At 37.0% G+C, this 21,735-nt stretch overlaps 2 protein-coding genes across 3 annotated transcripts in view; both read left to right on the top strand.

Annotated features, from left to right (window-relative positions):
- The window catches only part of LOC119697284 (protein bric-a-brac 2-like), a 28,952-nt gene extending 16,377 nt beyond the window's left edge, over nt 1-12,575 (top strand). The window contains exon 2 of the mRNA XM_038127847.1: nt 12,049-12,575. Coding sequence (XP_037983775.1) covers nt 12,049-12,100 — 52 coding nt within the window. The 3' untranslated portion in view covers nt 12,101-12,575. The remainder of the gene's footprint in view (nt 1-12,048) is intronic.
- Nucleotides 1-21,735, top strand: part of NLGN4X (neuroligin 4 X-linked) — a 164,437-nt gene that overhangs the window by 16,793 nt on the left and 125,909 nt on the right. For both annotated transcript variants that reach the window (XM_038127835.1, XM_038127826.1), the window contains exon 2: nt 13,416-13,499. The gene's annotated coding sequence lies outside the window, so the exon portion shown is untranslated. The remainder of the gene's footprint in view (nt 1-13,415; nt 13,500-21,735) is intronic.

Below are 21,735 nucleotides of genomic sequence, written 5' to 3'. Positions count from 1 at the left end.
TATGTAATTCTAATGGCAAATAATTCTGTTTCAGTATTTTACTGAAGTATACCAATGAAGGGAATAGCTAATATAGTGGTTGTTGCAGCACAGGTATCTCCATTCAGCAGCAACTTTTAATATTTTTCACATGAAAAAGGCTAAAGAATTAGACGTATATAGATTTTTTTAAATTGAAACTCATGTTAAAAAAACATTTTTCAAATGAAAAATTTTCAGGTTCTAGTAAAAATAGAATTTGTGCATGTATATGTTCATGTATTCTTCAATTCATTTCACTATTTGAGGCTTTTTATTGTATTACAAAAGTATGCATGTGTCCACTTGATAATCTTGATGGCCTTAATGTAGACCTTTTTTAAAATGAGTGATTTAAAATAAAAATGAAACAAATACAAACTCAAAGTCTTTTAAAAATTAAAAAAAAAGATCATCTGTAATGGTTCTTTTACTGTGAACAGCTCTTGCTTGAATACCCTCTAGGGGAGGGTTTTTTTGAGGGCATCCATTGCAGGTGGATTCTTGAGTGAAATACTAGCATTTTTTCATGCACCAGTAATCAGATAATCTCTGTTCACAGTTGGAAGTGCTTACATGGCAAGAATCTAATTTCAAAATCTTATAAGCTGTGTTTTCTACAAAGATTTTTTTTTCTCGATATCTTAAGTTCATTTTCAACTCCTGAGAATAGTTTTTTTTAAAATTAAATTATGCAAAGTTAAAAGCTCTACTTAAAAACTCCTCTAAGTGTTAAGAGCTGTATTTAAAAACAACAAGCATTTGCTCTGATAACCTGTTGTTTACTGAGGAAATACAAAAATTGATTTATTAACTAAAATCAGATGAGGACTACAACACAACAGGTATTTATCACTTAGCTATCTATGAGTCTCAATTGCATTTTAGACATGAATAGGAAAAAGAATGAGCAAGAACTGCAAACTGCAACACTTTTAAGTGTTTGCAATTCAAATTATACATTACTGGAAGATTTAGTTTGTTTGTAGAAACTTCAGATTGTTACTTGCACTCAGAATACCTTTGTTTGCATATTTACCTGTGGTTGGAAAATTTTTTATAGATTAGGGTATTACTTGTTGAAAAATAACATACACAACATTTAGAGTTTGCAGTATTGGAAAAAAAACAAGGATTTTATTGCTGTATGGTTTTGTCACCAAAGGGGTCTTTTTGAGCTATTTTTCAAAACTTGAAGATCAGGGCACTTAGGTGCCTGGTGTGAGCTTATACATTGTCATTATCCTTCCAACTTCTAACTTCTGCATATGTGTGTTTCAGGAGTCTGTGTGTACTCAGAGGGGTATTTCTACAAATATTTTAAAGCACTATGCAGCAACTCCAAGTTACTGGATCAGTACACATCCTGACAGTGACATGACAGTGCTGTTCAGTCCTCCAGAGGCTGGTGCTTTGCTCAGGCAGAAAGTCCTCTGGGATCTGAACCGTGGTCTTTGCAGAGCACTAAAATGTGATGTACCACTTTGGTCACAGTTAGCTTTGTTTCATGGTGAGACTCAGGGTGTATCAGCACTTCCTTGAGCTTTTTGAGGTAAAATTTGGTTTGCAAAGTGCCAGCAGGTTTTTTTGTTTGTGGAAGAGACTTTTAAAATATGTCTCTCTTTAATGCCCTGCTTGAGACCTTGTGATAGTTACTGCTGTCAAAACCATGCTCTTACGTGTGATCTATAATTTTCCAGTAGCAGCTACCAGCTATTGTCAGAATTTCCTCCCAAAATTATGTGTCCAATAGACTGCAGTAAAGTATGAGACAGCAAGTATGAGACTTGGATACATGGACTGACTTCTGCAGTTTACTGATCTCATGAGAACTTTTATTGACTTCAAAGGGCTCTGGATCGATCTCTTAGTTTTTGCTCAAAACAACTGTAGTCTTCTTCAATTTTTAACACTGAAATAGTAAAAGGCCAACATATTCATAACTCATTCACTCATGAATATCTTTATTCTTCCAAGTAACAGCAGGGTAGAGAAAAGCAATTGACTTCTCAACCAGACAAATGGAAAGAGTAGAGATATTGTACTCATGACAATCATAAATTTGGGGTTGTTATGACCTGTAATCAACAGCATATGATATAACCTATTGCTTTTGCAGGCAGGAGATCTAAAGATGACTGACAGCCTAGAGCAAGTAAGACGTAGCTGAAAACAGAATGTTCTAAATACAGAACAATGACTCTATATATAGTCCGACAGTGAGAGAAATCTTTCCATTTCTCCTTCTGATGAGAGACAAGAGATGATTTATTTGACTTTTGGGAAGCTTTAGAATCTTCAGCAAATATTCCAAGATACTGGAAACATTTTAGGGAACTTACTCAGTTCATGTAATGGAGTTAAAATAAATGTACCAACATCTTGATTTCCTGCTTTGGGGAAATGTGAGGGTTCTTAGTATTGTGTTTGTTATTTGCTTGTTCAAGTAATTATTCTACACTGTCCATTGCTAATTTTAGATGATTCTAAATACAATGGATTCAGTTAGAACATAGAGTGGTTGATTAGCTGAGGATTGAGATAATCCATTGTCATGCGTTAATGCTTCCCTTGTGGGTATTCCAGTGACCTCTCATAACTCTTAACCTTTATCTAACATTTGGTACATGGTTCATTCAGCACAATAAAACTATAATGAATGATTAGATTGTAATTAATGAATTTAACTTCTTGCATTTGACTGAATTCCTAGTAGAAGCATTAAACAAACTGCATTTGTTTCACGAATGTCTTCAATGCCTTAATCAAAAGTATTTTGGGCCACATTCTTACCTTTTATATATGCTATGACTTTGGTTTTCTGTTGATTTTTTCTGTGGTCTTCACAGACTATTTGAAGTTGCAGGAAAAGAAAAAAAACCAAAAAGCAGAACTCTCACAATACCAAATACATTTACCACACCTTCTGTAAAACACCCTAAGTCAAAATTTCAAGACTGAATATGGCCTATTGCTGCTTGAGCTACAGGACTTCACAGCGTTCAGCTGACAGTAAAGTAATCTGGTAGTGAAGGGGGAGGTTGTACTGCCAGTGCCATGAGTTGTAAAGGGAACTTAGTTTAGTTTTCTGTCCAGAAAAATCCATTTCAACCCGTGTCACTGCCTCTTTTTCTTCTAGAGATCAGGAATTGGGTTGATCATGAGGTTCCTCTCAAGAGAGCATCCTTCTCTTGTAGGCTTCTCTTGCACTCCCAACATAATAGTAGGGGTGGTAGTGGCTGCCACCATTGCTGTTCTGTTACATTTTATCCTTAAAAAAGGAAATACATTTTAAAATATTTGCTTTTTATATGTATTTTCATTTTGGTAAACTGCCAAAACTTCCTTGAGAAGGGAAAACTGATAGTTTTAAATACAGCTAAGTCAGAATGGAATTTAATTAGAGAAGAAATATTTCCAGTGAAAGACTTTTCTCCTCATTGGATTTGAGGGACGAAGAATTGGAACCTTAGATGTAAGTTCTCTGCAAATTTTTCTTGTTGTTCTTTGTTACTAAATTCTGCCTGTACTTAGACTGTGAACCTGGAGCAGGATTTGAAACAGTTGGGGCAGACTCAGCTAAAGACCCAGGTTGAGCCATGATCAGGAACAGCTCCGTAGCTACTTTCACACCTCTCTTTCTGTTTACTCCTACTTAGAGTTATTTTATCTGTTGAAAAGGAACCAGTTCCACACACAAAAAGGAAGGTAATTGTATTTTTATTAGGAGGCCTTGTGATATAGACAACTGTAGGAATGAAGGCAGTAGAGGTGGAGCAATTAAGATGCAAGCCCAGAGGGCTCTCATAAACAGCATGTGCAGTTCTTGTGGGTGTCAGATGTGTTTGTGTTTGCTCACAAGGTTGTGGTTGCAGAATAGAAGCTTAAGTATTTTTTCTCTTCTTGTCAGGGTGGCTAAAAGAGGTGTAAGGGTGCCCACATCCCATTTCATATCACTACGTTTTCTGTGGTGCTGGAAGAAGATGGAGTTGTTTCTTTTCTCTTGTTTTGACTCTGTGGCTTTCCATTTGTACGCAGGTGATTCTGTATGATGATTTAAACCAATTAGGAAAGACTTAAAATTTCTTCCCTTGTCTGTTGAAGATAGGACAACACCTGGGGATATAGTACTGTAGAAATCCTTGTTCTACTTGACTTGAATCAGGCTTTTGCTCAGTTTTCATAAAAGATATTCCCTTGAGTTGTCAGAGATTGTAGTTCAAGCTGTTCTTTAGTTGCTAATATTGAATGACGCTGCTCTGTAAGGAGCAATAATGATCTGAGTAATTGATGAAGTGAATCACTGGCATGAATTAGACATAACCAAACACTGAACATCTGCTATAACCTTTGCAACTGGCGTCTAGCTTGAGTCAGTCATGTTGGTAGCATATCCTGTCTTTCTTGAAAAACGTATATGTATTTATGGAAGAACAGAATGACTGACTGAGTTTTGAAGGGACCTGTGGAGATAATTTTCTCAAATTCTCTCAAGCAGAGACACCTACAGCTGATTGTCCAGGACTGTGTCCAGACAATGTTTGAATATCTCCAAGGAGGGGGGTCCTACAAGCTCTCAGAAGTAACCTGTGTCAGTGTTTGATCACCCTTATAACTGAAAAGCATTTCTTGCTATTCAGAGGAAAATTCATGTGTTTGTTTGTGCCCATTGCTTCTGGTGCTGTTACTGAGCACCATTCAACACCTGAACCAGCACATTTTGAACTGAGAAAAGATGAGGTTTATAGAAAAATCTGTTCAATCAATATTTGAATGCTTCTAATCACACTGATTGTTTAAAAAAAAACATCTTATCAGACTGCTGTTATACTTAGTGTTTGTTTCTCTCTACTCCCCAGCTTCATCACAAGTTGCTTCTTGTGAAAATACTGTTCATTCTTTTTTTAAATATAATAGATCAATTATTCCTCACCAGTCATTTTGAGACTAGTAAGGAGGTTGTAAAAACACAATTTTTGTAGCTTAAATTGTGTGGGTTTTAGTCCATAGGTCAGTGTAGAATGTGGTTGTGATCATAATCTTCTGATATAATAGCTTCTGATCATAATCTCTACAAAGTTAAATACTGCTCAGAATAAACAAATTATTAAGTACATTCTGGAAGGAGAATGGACAGTGACAGGGAAGGAGATATAATATCAAGGTAAACAAAAGGGTAAATGTCTAAATGATCTAAGACTGTAGTCTAGTGGTGACACTTCCATACAATCATTGTGGTTTGGACATTTATTTTTACCTGATGATTTAATGCAAATTGCAGAATGATTTAACCTCATTTTTCTTTCTTTAGATAATGCTTTCTACTAGGAAGATAGCCATTCTTACTTTATTTCATTTGTGATTACTAAATTTTAGGACATGTTCTTATGTTAAAAATTCAGTTAGGTAATCTCAAAGTTTAGCAAGGTTTGTAAAAAGAGTTACCATCACTCATTTTAATAAAAAATATACTTAGATAAAATGTTGAACTTCTGGATGCAGAAGACCATTTCCTAAGGGGGTCAAAACCAAAGTAGTGAACTTTACACTGACAGCTAGCAACAAATGTTCTGAGCATTACCACCTAAGGAAATATATATAGAACCCCTTTCTATGTCTAACAACAGATTTATCTACCAGTTAGACAATCTGAGAGGCAGTACCTCTGTGGCAGGCGTAAGTGCTGAGAAGGTGGCTCAATCATGTAAAAAAAAAAACGTGAAGATAGGTTATAATAAAAATTAAAGCTTCTCTAGAGAAGAGGAATAGAGACAAGAGTAAGACTCAGGTCTCTGTGGAGTCTGTAATTTTGAGTACTTGGAGTTAAGGAATTTAATGCTTAGATGTATTTCAAAGATGGTTGTCTGGGCAGAGAAACAGGAAATAGAGGAATGTTATTAAAAACAGTGGTAATTAGTTTCCTTTCTTAAGAGATTGTGTGAGTTTATTCTGCTTCAGTGTTTGGTGTGGGTTTATCGTCATGTGTTTTTTTTAATCCACATAGTTGTCATGATGGTGACTGAGGAAAGATATATTATGGGCTTAGAAGATGCAGATTTTGGTGATTATGTTATGGATGGAATATCCTGCTGGAAGAAGGATATGCTCCTCACTTGTCAGTCATCGTGGGTCCCATCACTGTTGGGCTTTTTTGCCAGGTGAACATTTCATTCACATTGGTAACATTGTGTCATGGCATCACAGGGTACAGAAATGTTAGAGGCTCTGCATGGAGAGCAGCAGGGCAGGGCCTGTCAGCCAGGACCTGTACCCCTGGTCAGGAGCAGCACAGCCGAGGGCACCGGGGCAGCTTCAGCCCTGGGCATTGGGAGCTTCTCTGGCGGGTTGAGGCCGGGCTGGGCCATCGGCCAACTTAGTGCGCCCGGCTTAGTGAGGCCGTGTCCAGGCAGGGCTGTGGGGAGCTGTGCCCGGCTCAGTGTGGCCATGGCAGGGCTGTGGGGAGCTGTGCCTGGCTCAGTGTGGCCATGGCAGGGCTGTGGGGAGCTGTGCCCGGCTCAGTGTGGCCATGGCAGGGCTGTGGGGAGCTGTGCCCGGCTCAGTGTGGCTGTGTCCCAGCAGGGCTCTGGGGAGCTGTGCCCGGCTCAGTGTGGCTGTGTCCCAGCAGGGCCCTGGGGAGTGTGCCTGGCTCAGTGTGGCCATAGCAGGGCTGTGGGGAGCTGTGCCAGGCTCAGTGTGGCTGTGTCCAGGCAGGGCTGTGGGGAGCTGTGCCTGGCTCAGTGTGGCTGTGTCCCAGCAGGGCTCTGGGGAGCTGTGCCCGGCTCAGTGTGGCTGTGTCCCAGCAGGGCCCTGGGGAGTGTGCCTGGCTCAGTGTGGCCATGGCAGGGCTGTGGGGAGCTGTGCCTGGCTCAGTGTGGCTGTGTCCCAGCAGGGCTGTGGGGAGCTGTGCCTGGCTCAGTGTGGCTGTGTCCCAGCAGGGCTGTGGGGAGCTGTGCCCGGCTCAGTGTGGCCATGGCAGGGCTGTGGGGAGCTGTGCCTGGCTCAGTGTGGCTGTGTCCCAGCAGGGCTGTGGGGAGTGTGCCCGGCTCAGCAGGGCCACGGCCGGGCAGGGCTGTGGGCAGCTGGGGACCAGCCCTGCTGTGGCACCTCCAGGCTGGAGCTGATGGAGGGTCCTGGGTCCTGGGCAGGTCAGGACTGGTGATGTCCTCAGGGATGTTCTACATTGAAAGGCTTTCTGAAAATTTTTATTCTGGAGAGGCAGTATAGATGGGTCACATTCTGCAGAAAGTCTTAGTGACATTTTAGGTTCATTCAGGAGAACTGGTAAACACCATAGAGGTGAAAATGAGTAAGAGCTCAGTTTTCAAGAGAAGAAGGTCTTGAACCTCTGTTGCTGCCAGTTGGGCCCTCGTGCTTTCTATTCTTGGCATCTTCCAGTTACATCGACACTGAACTGGAATAGCCTCCCCGTGCATGTTTTGTCCACCTGAAAGGTGTTTCAATAGTGAAGGAATGGAAATTTATGCAGCTAGATAGGCAATTCCCTAAGTGCAGACAGATTGTGATGCACTGATTTCACCTTGATACCTGGGATTGCAATTTCTGTTACCTTACACTGCATTTTTATGGAGTGTGTGAAAACCAGCCCAGTGGCTTAACCAGCAATGATAGTATCTGACACATCATTTATGGAAAGATAAAAAGTCCACTTCTGAGAGAGTTTTCACATACAAGTTTTTTTATTTAATGAATTTTTACTTATTCCAGTCTTTCTGGCTGTGAAAATTTTTGGAGAATTTTTTCCTGACTCACTAGGGTCTTAAAAAATCATAAGGATGAAAGGTATATTGACCAGTTTGCTCGTACATAGAGAGGCATATATAATTTCATCAAAGGTAATTGCTTTACTAGTAATAACTTTGAGTGACAGAGATAATTAGCATTACCTCCAGCAGAGCAAGAGCCTTGCTGTAATAGCTGTTTAAGTGCCTTTTCATACATTTCTTGCTGTTAGTTTCAGAAACAGAAATAATATTAAAAGGTCCAAGGAGACTTAACTATTTACTTGAAGTGAGGACCAAAAGATGATCTGAACTCCATGCCACTGGGTGGATTATTCTGTCTCCTATTCATCTTACTCCCTATCTGCAATCTCTGAATACTGTACCTTGACAGGTTTGAGGGCTATTATGTGGAACTCTTGCTGTTCCATCTGAACTTTAATTTCAATATGTCTCAGCATGGTCTTGAAGCTCTCTTTGGATTTTGTTTCTTTGACTTCAGTTTTGTCCTTAGCCTTTTTTTTTTTTTTTTTTTAATTCAGATTGATCTTTTCCCCTCTGCTTTCTGCTGTCTTTCTTCTTTAGCTGTATCTTGTCCTCCTTTTCCTCCTCCTCCTTAATCTCAGGCTTGGCCTTTCTCTTATCCATGGCTTGAGATTCAACCTTTTCTTTCGACACAGGGCTGGCACTCTCCCCTTCTCTTTGACCTTAGACTTAACATTTCTTATGTCCTCTGGTTTTTCTGTGCCTTGTTCTACATGCTTTTTTTGGCATTGTTACTTTCTTAGAGTTCCCCTTAGGGGATTTATCGTTCCATTTGCCATTCAGGATTTCTTAACACGGCAAATTACTCTCTTCTGCATCTTCAGCATTTCTCTGGTCTGTGTTGCTGTTTTGGGCCTAGGCTTCATGAGTCTAATTCTTCCTGACTTCTCATAGCAGTTTGCAAATTCTTCAGAATATTTGTTTTATTTTGATTCAAAGTGAGTCTAACATGTTTGTTTCCAGGCTGCTTGTTGTATTTTGGGTTTGTTTTCGCTTTTTTTTTTTTTTTAGTTGTTTTTAGCCTTGGTTTGTTTTGGTTTGGGTTTTTTTTTTCTCCTCAGCATGGTTTATTTTTTTCTTGCAACTTTTTGGGTTTTGACCTGTAGTATTAATTATTAGGTTTGTTTGGAATCTCATTGCACCAATATTGTCATCCTTTCGTCCTTTGTTTTGTAATGAAAAGTGTATTATATTCTATTCAATTATTTAGCTTAATTTATTCTCCTCATGAAGGAGGAATTTTTAATCTTTTTTATCTTCTATACCCCACATGATATCTTGTTTTTCCATAGGTGGTTCAGGATGTTTCTGATGTAGCCGACATGAGAAATTAATCTGTTTTGCTAGTTGTATTAATCCTATCCAAGTAATTTTGAAGGCAAGATGATTTCTCAAGAAATGTTAGTACTTTATGGGAAAAATAAACATCATTGCAAATTCACATAACTTGTTCTGAGCTGCCATCATGCCTTACACACAGCTTCATTTCTCCTCTCCATCTGTGGAGGTGGCCTCAGCCTTTCCATTTCTGTGTTACTGCTCCTTTGCTGCTGCTGTTGTGTCTTTGGTAGCAGCCCATTTTCTCTGAAGAGCAGTCTCTGTTTATTGTCTGTGTTAGGCTGTTCTGCCTACTTCCTCTGTTCATCTTTGGTCTCTGCTAGACTTTTTCCTGCCCTTAGACCTTGCCAAGATTCATACAATCCTAATCTTTCTTTTTCTTGTAGTTTCTTTCTGAGGCCACCCACCTGTTTTGTGGGATATTTTAGTTATTTGTGGCTGAAGATATAGTCCCTCACCTCTGGCTTCAGAGGAGTGTCAATCTTTTCTCCCTGCATTTTCTGATTATTGTTACCACAAGGGCATCCTCAGGAGGTAGGCAGAAATCAAGACTAGAGGTACAGAAAGGTTCAGAGGTTCAATTATTTAAAACAGAAATAGATGAGCAGAGAATCATGAGGATTGTCAGAGGCAGAAAGAAGAAACACAAGTTTCACATCTCTTTCTGATATGCTTGAAGACAAGGACTGTAACTCAGAATATGTACATTAAGAGAGAGTGTGTGGATGAGAGGCTTCCTATCTTCTGGTGTGGTGCTTTTGATTAAAGTTGCAAAATGGGTCTGCAAAATGGGAGGTTTTTTCTGGATGAATTTCCTCCCTTTAGGCAAAGAGAGAGTTACTGCCTATTCAGCAAAGGAAAATTACATTTTACTGCCTTCACATTGTTTGATACTTAATTATATTTAGTTCGAGTAAAGAAATTAAGATACCACCACTCATTTCTAGGATAAATCAAAATCAACATTAGCTCAGCTGGTATAGTTGAAGGGTGGGTTGTTCATTCTCTAACTTGAAGCCCACACTCTGACTCATGAAAATTATAAGTCTTCTACAATTCAGGATGCCTTTTTTCCCCTCCACTAAAGTACAAAGGAAGTCTATGGTCAGATTTAGTTATTTTGCTTTCATTTACTTTATTCAGGGGAAAAAATTACTTCATTTACATATCTCTGATTTACCTCTAGCTGGTCTGTGTCTGTTTCCTGCTGTGAGATCTACCTCTGGCTAGCTTTCCTCTTCTGAACAGCGCCATCCTCCCAAGCAATAAAGAGTTGAAATAAGCAACATCTGCTTACTTGATATTCTGAGCTCTGGACTATTGATTGTGAGGGAGTATCACAGAACTTCCTGCATGCATTTACCCATGCTCTCAGGCACACGGTGTGATTCTTGGGGTGTCCTGCGTGGGACCAGGAGATGGACTTGATGATCCTGATGGGTCCCTTCCAATTCAGCATATTCTATCACCCATTGTTTAATCACTGATTTTCTTTTTATAGATCACTGATTTTCTTTTTATAGATAAAAAGAGTCAAAAATTTAATTGATGTGAAATATGTCACTAGATAAGATTTTTTCAATTTAACAGTGAGAGCTTATTGCAAAAATTTTCAAAATAAAGTACCTGTTATGAAACTGAATTGAAAGTGAAAAGGGTATAAACACTGTAAAGGTTACAGGTTTAAAGATGTGTTTAAAGATGCTAAAATTGAATGCAAAGGGTACATTTTCTTAAAGGGACTTCATGAATCTATCTGCTCAAACAGAAGTTAATTAAAATAGTCCAGTAATTGTGTTGAATAAATTTGAGCATCAAATACTAAAACAATGTTTTTCGCTTATATTTAGGTATTGCCAGGATCTGGCAGGGGTTTTGGGAATAGCTGGAGAAAGTGGGTCATCATGTTCAAAACAAAACAGGTTTTTTAAATGAGACAGAGATTTTCTTTCTCAAGTAGACTAAGATAACTGCACATAGTGACAGAATGTCAGTATAACTGGGTTCTTGTAGTATCACCTATAAAATCATAGACAGCTGTGGTAATTCTGAGAAATTACTCAAATAAGTAAGCTTAAACTGGGTAACATTTAAACCAGGGCCATTATAGCACCATTAGGGTTTAGTTAGAAATGTGTCTGTGGAATGGTAATCAAATCCATTACATATTTCAGAAAAATATGCTTAGAGGGACTGCCAGGTTCCCATAATATTTCTATTAAAATTTTGTAATTATGAGGAAATCAGTTCAATTATGAGGAAATCAAAGATATTAAGAAAAAATAGCTCTTTAAAAAGAAAAAAGTGTGTAGACAATGCCTATATTTTGTGTAAGTGCTGGTCTTCTAATGTGTGCCTATGCTTCTTGATAGAAGGAAATGCAGTATTTGCTGTTGCTTCTTTGAAAGCAATTGACTATTGCAGGGATAAAGTCTAAACACGATCTTCAAAGGGACATTTTGATTTACTAAAATACTTTAAATTTAAATTATAACCCTAGTCACCTACAATCAAATTCAGTCTGCCAAGGACAACTAGAAGACAGTGTAAGATAAAGTGAAGGTGAAAAGGATAGACACATAGGTACAGGGGTAAACTTGGAAAACCTGGTTCACAAATAGTACCTTCTTAATTCATTTTTGTGCTCTAAAGCTGGAGACTATTTTGGTACCATGGAGAGACAGTAAATGCAATCCCTGTGGTTAACAGTAAAGCTGAGTTCTCCTCTCTTCTCTCATCTCCTCTCTTTTCTCTTCTCTTCCTGTAGCAGTAATTAAGCTATAAAGGATGCTGAAATAAAGAAATGCAGATTTATAATAACTGAGAAGGGAAGCTGTGTTAGCCTTAGTGGATTTTCACTGCCATTGACAGCCATTCCTTAAATCTTTCCTTATTTCTTATATCCTAGGTTTAATCACATACTACTGTTGGAGAACTGGAATGGTTGTCAGTCTACGTGAGCAGTGAAATCTCCAGTAAAAGTGCCACTGTCATATGGATAGATTTAAGGCATTACCATAGCTTTGAATAAAGATTGTCCTAAACTTCAACATCTGATTCCTCTATGGGTGTGTATGAAAAGCTGCAGTGTTGCCAGCCTTCCCCTGCAGCAAGTGTCCAGATGGACACTTTGATAGTTTATGTAGGGTGTTTCACACATTCCTTATTCATATTTTAGAATTTGTTCCTTTCAGATGTGTGTTCACATAGCCATCCACTGGTACTTATTTCCAATTTACAAAGATAATCACGGTGTTTACACTGAACTGAGGCCTGTGTTTGCAGCTGTTATAATAGATTGCACTTGCAGGGAGTGGTTTGGTTGTAGAGAGTCAAACCATTCATGAGGAAGTATTCATTGTGAGTAAAATTGCTGAATTTACAATCTGTGTGCTGATCAACTTAATCAAAAAAAGAATAAATTATAAGAAGTGCCTTTAAGAGCGATACAGAGAAAAATAGATTGCATGTTTCCCCTGCAAAATGTGTACAGGGGATAAGTAAATCCCATAAAGTCTGTTGGCTTTGGAGGGAAGAGAAGTATTGAAGATATTAAATTCTTGAAAATATTAAAATTACATGAAATACCTTTCTTAACACTGTTAAGGTTTGGGTTTTAAATGACAGTGTCTCAAGATACTCTTGACAGAACAGATTGTTGGTAAATACTGGAATTTAATCTGTCTAAATAGTAAATCTTACATGGATAGATTATTCAGAAATAGTCTATCCATTGACATGTCATTTGAAGTATAAACTGCAGTTTTCAATTACATATAGGAAAGAATAAAAAATAGTAAAATGGCTTTTAAAATGTGATTATTTGTATTTAAATTAAATTGAATATATTATTATATATTTGGATATTGAAATTTTATATTTGGCTGTGCATAATATATGTTTAGAGAAATAGTTAAAACCAAAGTGTTTGTCATAATTTCTTCTGTATCTTGGATTTCAAAGTATTTACTTGTCTTAGCAGCTTCTCAAAATGTCTGCTTTGTGGTATACAGGTTTAAAGACAATTCTGTCTTTGTAGCAGTGTTCAATCTACAAAGAAAAAAAATTGCTAATAATTTTTTGACAGAAATCAATACAGTATACTTAATGTATTTATTGTGTGGTTATTAATATTGCGATTTATCATTTTGTAATCTTAAAAAATAGCGTTACAGGTGATTTACTAAGCAACCGCTTTTTTTACCATTTTTGACTAATAAATTTGCATTTCTTGTCTTCATTTACTTAAGAGCACTCTGTATTTTTTCCTAACAGGAAAAATTTCTGCTGTAACTAAAATGTCATCATGCTGCCGTCTATGGGGGAATGCTGAAGCCTTCTCAAAAATACAACACAGTGGTAAGTACTAAAAGTATGTTCATAACAATTCCTTTTTTCATAAGAATTTGTAAAAGAAGGATAGCAAGTCTCTGTTGTTGGTGTTCTTAAATGTGTTTGAAATATCTTTGCAATATATCCATTTAAAATATTTGTTTGCCCTGTGTTCATTCAATGAGACATGGGATACAGTACATTCTAAGCATTAGCACTGTTTATGTGCTTACTTATGTTAAGCATGAATTGTTACTATTTTTCAATACTCTATAAGTATTGAATGATACCAATCAGTTTGCAGTTAAAAGATATGAGATTAAACCTGGCTATTGTGATGCTGCTACTCAGTAAGGTTTGGGGGTTCCAGGCCACACTGTACCAGACAGAGCTGACTGTCTTCAGTTTGCAAGACAAGGTTGGGTTCCAGAGTTCTTATGAGGCTGTAATAAAAAAGAGGCTTGGTTGCTGTTTCATACTGTTACCATAAAGATCTATTTTTTCCTCTCAGTTGTCAGCAAAATATGAGAGAAGATATTTTAATGTATAGAAAGTACGCAGATAGCACATATATGTATGTGTATATCTCACATATATGTATGTGTATATCTATGCACACAGATATATAAACATTCTTATTATACCAATATGAAATATGTGACAAGGGTTTAATTTAGAATTCCATGCATAGAATATGTTCTATTTATAAAATATCTTGATCTAATTACCATTCTTTCATACTGTGCCTGACACATTGATTAATGAGAAGGGAATGAGATGTCCAAGTGATCAGAAAAGTTTCTCTGGTGCAAATTCTTCCTTTTCACTTTATATTATCCATGAACTTTGAAGCAGATGTGACTTTTCCTGCAATTATTGCACCAGTTGTAGTATAATGACGTTTCCATTTTGCGTTGACACTGGGACCTAAATTCAAGGAGAAGGAATAGTAATATATCTGGTGTCATAATAATGTTGTGAATAAGCAATAATTCAAAGTGTGACAGGTTAGTTATGAAAATCGAGGGTACCATTATGTGAAGTGTAAAATTCAGACAAAGAAAATAACAGCTTTGAAAATTTCTGGGATTTTTGCATCACTGAACCATGTTTATTCCAATTTGTAGCAATTTACATGTAATTGAATAAAAATACCTTATGAACAGGGACCTGTTTAATAGTTTAGCATCCACACTGATTGTGATAATAGCTGAACTCTTCGGAGTTATATAGTGACTAGAACAATATGCATGAGTGTCATACATAGGATGCAATTACTGACTCTACTTCAGAGAACTCATGACATTTTTTTCAGGAACGAGGCAAGCAACTGATACAAAGAATAAAAGGCTCATATAAAACTGAAGTCGAAGTTGAAATAATAACTTAATTTCTTTGGAACTAGCAATTTGTGGCACATTTGCCTCGTCTGGCATTAGAATAAGCCACAGCCATGTTCCAAGAAGGGAAATTCTCATCTCTAGATCTATCACAGTACACTGAGATAGAGCACACAAGCTGAGGAGAGGATTTTGAGGGGGAAACCGAGGGATGGAGGGATTTTATTTTTTTCTGTTTTCTCAGCATTTTGTTTGCTCTTCATAATGCACAGCAGGAAAGAGAGGAGGAGAAGAAAAGGAAGCAAACAACATTAAAGCAGAAAAGTGAGATGGAGCCTATTGATGTCTGGCTTTTAACTCACGCTGCAAGTTAGTGAACATCAGAAGCCAGCTGTGCCTTTTGAAAATTTTCTTGTTCATGTTAGGTGATAATTGGACTATATATAAAAATAAAAACCTACAACAAAAAAAAAAAAAAAACCCAAAGAAAAAAAGATTAGAAAATTAAGTTATAATTCAGCATAAAATTTATTTCTCCTTCTCTGCTTGCTAATTTTCTGAAGTAGCCACAGATATTTGTGTTCAACTGCTAACCCTGAGGTACTCCAAAATACACAACAGAAATACAGAAATATTTGTTAATCTCTTATTTTCTCTAGAAAAGGTTTGTATTGAGAATTTTTCAGAAGAAAAATGAAAATGGATCTGAAGGCCTTAAGGATAATTCATAATCAAAGCCATACTAACCTTGAAGGTGTATTTTCAGCAGACAATAAGGATCCATTTAGATAAACAGAAGAACAAAAAAAGTCCAAAAGATAACTATGGATGATAGCTTGGGCAGAGTCTAATTATAACTTTGGCTATATTGGACTCTTATATTTAAGAGAAATACAGAAAGAAATCCCTACATCTTGAACACTTTAACTGCTTACTTGCTATCTTTCTCATTCATAATTCCAGATAAAATTCTTCAGCATGATAAAACCATGATCTTTCTCAAGAACAGAAAACAGCAATTTATGTTTGGAGTATGTGATGTGTGTTTCCTGGAAATGCACAATATAGTATTAAAAACTGAAGCAAATGAATGGCCCATGCTTTGTCCTCAGATTGTGATCGTGCATCAGAAGTGTAAGTGAGTTTAAATGGTGGGATTTCCTTCTAGAATCCCAACCTGACAGCTGAATGTGCAGATGGAGCCCTGTGGTAGTCTGTGAAGCGCTGTGTCGTTCCTTTGATGTAGCCACATACTGTCAGATTCTTGATCATGTTCTCAGACTCTGATCAAACCTTCTGTCTTGTATCATTTATGATAACAAATGTGAAGGAAAAATAAAGCCTTTATATTAGAAGGCAGGAATAAACCGTTTCACTTTAAGTCTTGGGAGTTTCAGGAAACAGATCTACTCTTTATTCTCTGAGGAAAATCAGGGCATAATGCAATTCTCATTCTTAGAGCTGTCAGCGCTCCTCAGCTTACTTTTCAGCTCTTGGGATTCAGATAAAAATTTCTGCCTTCGTCTTGTCAGGGTTTATGGCTGTACATGAAAGTACTCTTAGCTGAGCAGTCCAACCTCTGGTTAAGCAGAGTTTTCTTTCCTCCAGTTTTCTTTTTAGGCTCTCACTGATTTTATACTCTTAGGTGGAAGAAAAATGCTTCCCCACATTTCTCCTGTCTTGGTGAAATATCTGCACAATTTTAGCATGGAAATCTATCAGTTATGTAGGCTCCTAAGACCTGTGTTATGATACTTAGGCTCTGCTGACATTATAGTGTACATTCTTCCTACCAATTCTCTCTTAATTTTGAAACACAAGGAAGGAAGGAAGCAAAGAACTCAGTTTAAAATTCTTCCCTTTTATAAAGATAGAAGGTGTGTTTTCCGTACTGAAACACAAGTGATAAGCAGGAGCAACTAATGAAGTTACCAGTCAAACCCAGATTGATGGTCTGGTTATGTCAGTTAATTGAAGCTGATGGTCAACATTTCAGTAAGTTTCCAGATTGGAAACTGTATCTTCTTTAAAAAAATCCAGTAGTGTAGATTGAATTTAACACCTACTGTCTGGAAATTTAACCAGACTTCAATGAGAGTTTGTCTAGATTTTGTTGTAGGATTTTCCACAACTCTCTATGCATCTATTCAAGGGAGAGTATTCTGAAATCCTAAACCCAGTGTAGTTAACTGTTTCTCAGTTGATCTAGGAAAAATAAATTAGGTTGCATAAACTTCTTTGCCATGAGATGTTACTGGTAAATCTAATCTTAACAAATCCATTACATCACTGATATTAGGGTGTGTTCTCTATTAAAGATAGAGACCTACTGTGAATAGTGGAATCAAAATCAAATGAAAAATAGTGGATTCTCTAATGAACATAAATAATCCTTGCTTCCATTTGAATTCAAAATGATGTATCCATTATTTTGTTATACCAATATTTAGTTATGTATTTCAGTATGACTGACCTAAAGTATCTAAAAGTAGGTAAACTCAAATGAGCTCCACCAATATGTGAATTTCTTAAGAACCCAAGTGAGAAATGGAAATAGGAAGTCTTTTTCAAATATTACTCAAAAATAAAATAGCAAACACGAAAACTTTTCAGGTCATTAAATTTACTTTCAGGTGGCAGTGTAATTAAATAATTTTAAAGCTTCTACCTAAGTTCATTGGCTTTTTTAAAAGCTTTGGGAGGATAGTGAAACAATTTTATAAAAATATAAGTCATGATTGCCTTAAATCTTAGGACCCATGCACTGTTATTATCTAAGTAATGCTTCCAGAAATATAATTGATTTTGTAGAAAATTAATTTGAATGCAACATTACACAAAGTATTGTAGAACAGTAACAGAGAATGGTTAAAATAGTGTAATTTCAACATTATACAGATTTCATGGATAATGGGAGTTCACTGAATCATAACATCATGAGCAATAAGTAAACGTGAAATAACAAATAATCACACTGTTTTTTCACAGAAGACTCATTTAAAGTTTAGTCATCTCCAATTCAAAAAACTGGAGTGCAAATTTTACTATCTCAGTGTTTAAGCTTGAAAATGTTTTATCACTGTGACTTATATAATTTAAATCTACTGTACTGAACAACAGGTAATGATGTTATATCTCTTATATCTATTTCTACATGGAACTCTAAACTCTTAAAAGTTCATAATAACTCAGTGTTGTTGTTTTTTTGGGGATTTTTTTTCCCCTAACAACAGTAAAGCTTTTGAGAGCCTGATTCCAGTGCAAATGAATTGCAGGCAAGAAGTTGTCCTCTTCCTGTCATGGTTCAAAACACACTGTATCTTCATTTTTAACCACAAGACCACCGTTTGTTTTGTTTGGGCAACTCAGTAGTTGATGGGAAAGGAAGACCATCTGTATCTGTTAATAAATATCCCTTTACCTGTTCTTCAGCAGGTATCTCCCTCAGTTTTCATATAAAAGGAATGGCTCTGTGTAACAGCAAAATCTTGTGTCTTCCTGGTATCTCCATGACTTAATTTGCACCCTGGAGTTTCTTTTAGAAACAACTGACAGAAGATGGTTTCTGGGATCATCAGCTCCAGCTTCTATACCATGGGACAACGATATCATACAATGCTTTTTATACAGATTGTAATCTAGGTTTTGAAACCAAGGGCCACATTGATTACTGGTGGAATCCAGTAAGAAGTTATGTCTCCCAAAGGTCTATACTGGGACAATGCTATTGAGTATCTTCATCAGTAACAGAGACAATAGGATTAAATGCACCCTCGGCAAGTCTGTGGATGAGTGGTGCAACTGATTCACTTGAGGGAAGAAATGCCATCCAGGGGTGCCTCAGCTGGCTGGAGGAGTGGGTCCATGAAAACCTAATGAAGTTCAGCAAGACCAGTATGAGGTCCTGCACCTGTGTCATAGCAATATCCATTGCCATTAGGGGCTGGATGGTGAATGGATCAAAAGTAGCATTGCAAAGAGGGATTTGGAGGTACTGGTGGATGAGAAATTGTTAATAAGTGAGCAGTGTGTGCTTGCAGCATGGAAATCCAACTATATCCCAGGCTGAATCAAAATAGGTGGCCAACATGCTTGATGGAAGTGATTCTGCCCCTTTATTCTGCTCTGGTGAAGCTCCACCTTGAAATGCTCCATCCAGCTCTGAAGTTCTCAATACAAGAAAGACACGAACATGTTAGAGTGGGTCCAAAGGAAGGCCACAAAGGTGGTCAGAGGACTGGAGCACCTTTCCTGTGAAGACAGACTGAGACCATTGGAGTTGTTCAGCCTGGAGAAGGCTCTTATGAGACCTTACTGCAGCCTTTCAATATATAGAAAAGGAAAGATAAGAAATGTGGAGTGACAGCTTTAAACTAAAAGAGCATAGATTTAGATGGGGCTGTCAGGAAGAAGTTCTTTATTGTGAAGGGTGGGGAGACCCAGGAACAGGTTGCCCAGGAAAGTTTTGGATGCCCCATCCTCAACTCAAAGCCAAGTGCTCAAGGCCAGGTTGGGTGGTTTTGAACAACTTGATCTAGTGTGTGGCATCCCTGCTTATAGCAGGGAGGTTGGAATTAGATAGTCTTAAAAGTCCCTTGCCACCAAAACCATTTTATAATTTTATGATATTTCTGTATAATATGACACAGTGATTGTCTATGCATGTTTATTAAACATGCAAGAGTAGTAAGGTAAATAGCTGAGTATATATAGAACAGATTGATTTGAACACTCACATAGCACTAAAAATAGCACTGTATGCTCCTCAGCATTGGAACTGGAATTTGGAGATAAAGTAGAAAACTAGTAATGATGGAATCACCTTCTGGGTGGTTTTTTTTTTTAGCTTTGGGTTTTTTGTTTGGTTTTTTTGTTTATTGTCACAGACATATTTTATGAAAATCCTTTTGCTAGGATTTTCTTCTCCTGGGAAGCCTCAGGAGAGAAATGTAAACAATAACTATCTTCTGCTGTGGAATGCAACAGGTGCTTCATTGATTGGTCCATGTTATGTGTTTCTACTTGATAACCAATCAAGGATGCAGCTGGGTCGGGCTCTCTGGTCAGTCACAAGACTTTGTTATTCATTCCTTTCTATTCCTGTCTCGCCTTCTGATGAATCCTTTCCCTCTATTCTTTTAGTATAGCTTTAGTATAACATTTTTAATATAAGATATATCATAATATAATAAATCAGCCTTCTGAAACATGGAGTCAAGATTCTCGTTTCTTCCCTCATGCTGGGACGCTTGCAAATCTCACAACAGTGTATTTTTTTGTTTGTTTTCTGATTTTTAGAGAAATTATATCACAGTGAAACCCTTCTGAGTAATGCCCTTAGCATAGCTATTTGCAGCTGATTTCATGGTTGTGTGCCCTTGCCATAGTTTGAGATTGTTTATCAAACAGCACATTAGAAGAACTGAAGGGTTTTGGTTCTTTCAGACAGATTTGTTTTTTTAAAAATAGGCTTTTAGTACAGTTTTAGGAAAAAAAAAAACTTCCAGCACCACTCCAGAGGGCCTGGATATCCCATACATTCTATGTCATATCTGCTAAAATGCTGAATTATTTCCATTCTGTGCTAAATGCGAGTAATCCACCACAATTATGCTAATCACTGCCCTGAAAACAAATTGATACAGCTGTTGAGTGACTAGGGAAGATGATGGCATATTTCTTTCTTTTTTGAAAGAAAAAAATAAAATGTTTTTGCCAGCAGGAAGCCAAACTGCTTGTAGAAATTACTTAGAATTGAAAATCACTATTTGATTCTGAAGGTAAATATGTTTGTTTGTATATATGAATATAAAATACATTTAGCTTTAATTGCATGCCAATTTAGACCCAGATAGCTGGTATTGTACAGAATTTTTCAGAGTGTTATTTTGCTTTTATTTGCTATTGATGTTGCGCAAAATATATATGTATATAAATACACACAGACACATAGTGTTTTCTATTGGATCTTAAGTATGGAAGCTGAAAGTATCTAAAGCACTCTTTCTACCAGGTTTATTATCAACACCCTCCACACATTTCCTTTCATATATACTGCTTTGCATTCAATTTTTCTTTTCCAAGAAAAAAGCCAGAGAAAGGGAACACAACACAAATATGGTAATATTGTTATCCACAACTTCAGAATATGTGAGTGTAGGTGAAACTACTCAGGTTAAGTAAAATCAGATTCTGTCACCTTTCATTATAGGTTATATTTCTTATGAAGATGTACTCTTCTCTTTTTCACCTGGTTGCAGCTGTATTAATAGCCTTTCTGCACTCACAACATGAACATGGATTGAAAGCTTACTCAACTATTCACAGAATGTTAGAAAAAACAGTCTGAATTTTTATGTTTCAATAGGACTTCAGGAAATCACTGACAAAATTTGGTGCCTAATTATAATTTTAAAAAGCTGAATTTTTTCTTTGTGTAAGAAATCAATAACCTGCAACCCAATATCTATTAAAATTGTAGTTTGTCTCTCTGGGGTGGAAACAAAGCTCTTTTATCTGGAACTAAATTACACATTTAATTCTAATGTAGTTTGCAGTCAGTGGAGTTAATTATACTGAAAAATTGTGTTGCTTCTATCATTTGAGGCTTTTTGCTTGGCTTTAAAGGTACGTAGGTGATATTTTATATGCTGTATTGTACCATTGTGTCTGCTGTTACTGGTAGACATGTGTCATGAATTTCATTCACAAAGATGAGATGCAAATGCTTGAAAACTGTGAATAATGAGGTACAGTCTATTCTTACTTAAACAATGTCATCACAGCAAGCTGCAGGTATCCCTCCTCGAGCAGAAATTTTGGACCAGATGAACTCCAGAGGTCCCTTCCAACTTCAACCAATCTGTGAACCTGTGATCGTCATTTAGGAACAATTAAATTTTTCTTTCCATAGATTTAAAATA

The sequence above is a fragment of the Motacilla alba genome, chromosome 1 (genome assembly GCF_015832195.1).
Source record: "Motacilla alba alba isolate MOTALB_02 chromosome 1, Motacilla_alba_V1.0_pri, whole genome shotgun sequence".
In the NCBI taxonomy this organism is placed as follows: Eukaryota; Metazoa; Chordata; class Aves; order Passeriformes; family Motacillidae; genus Motacilla; species Motacilla alba.
Note: the sequence above shows the minus strand (reverse complement) of the source record. Positions and strands in the feature narration are given on the sequence as shown.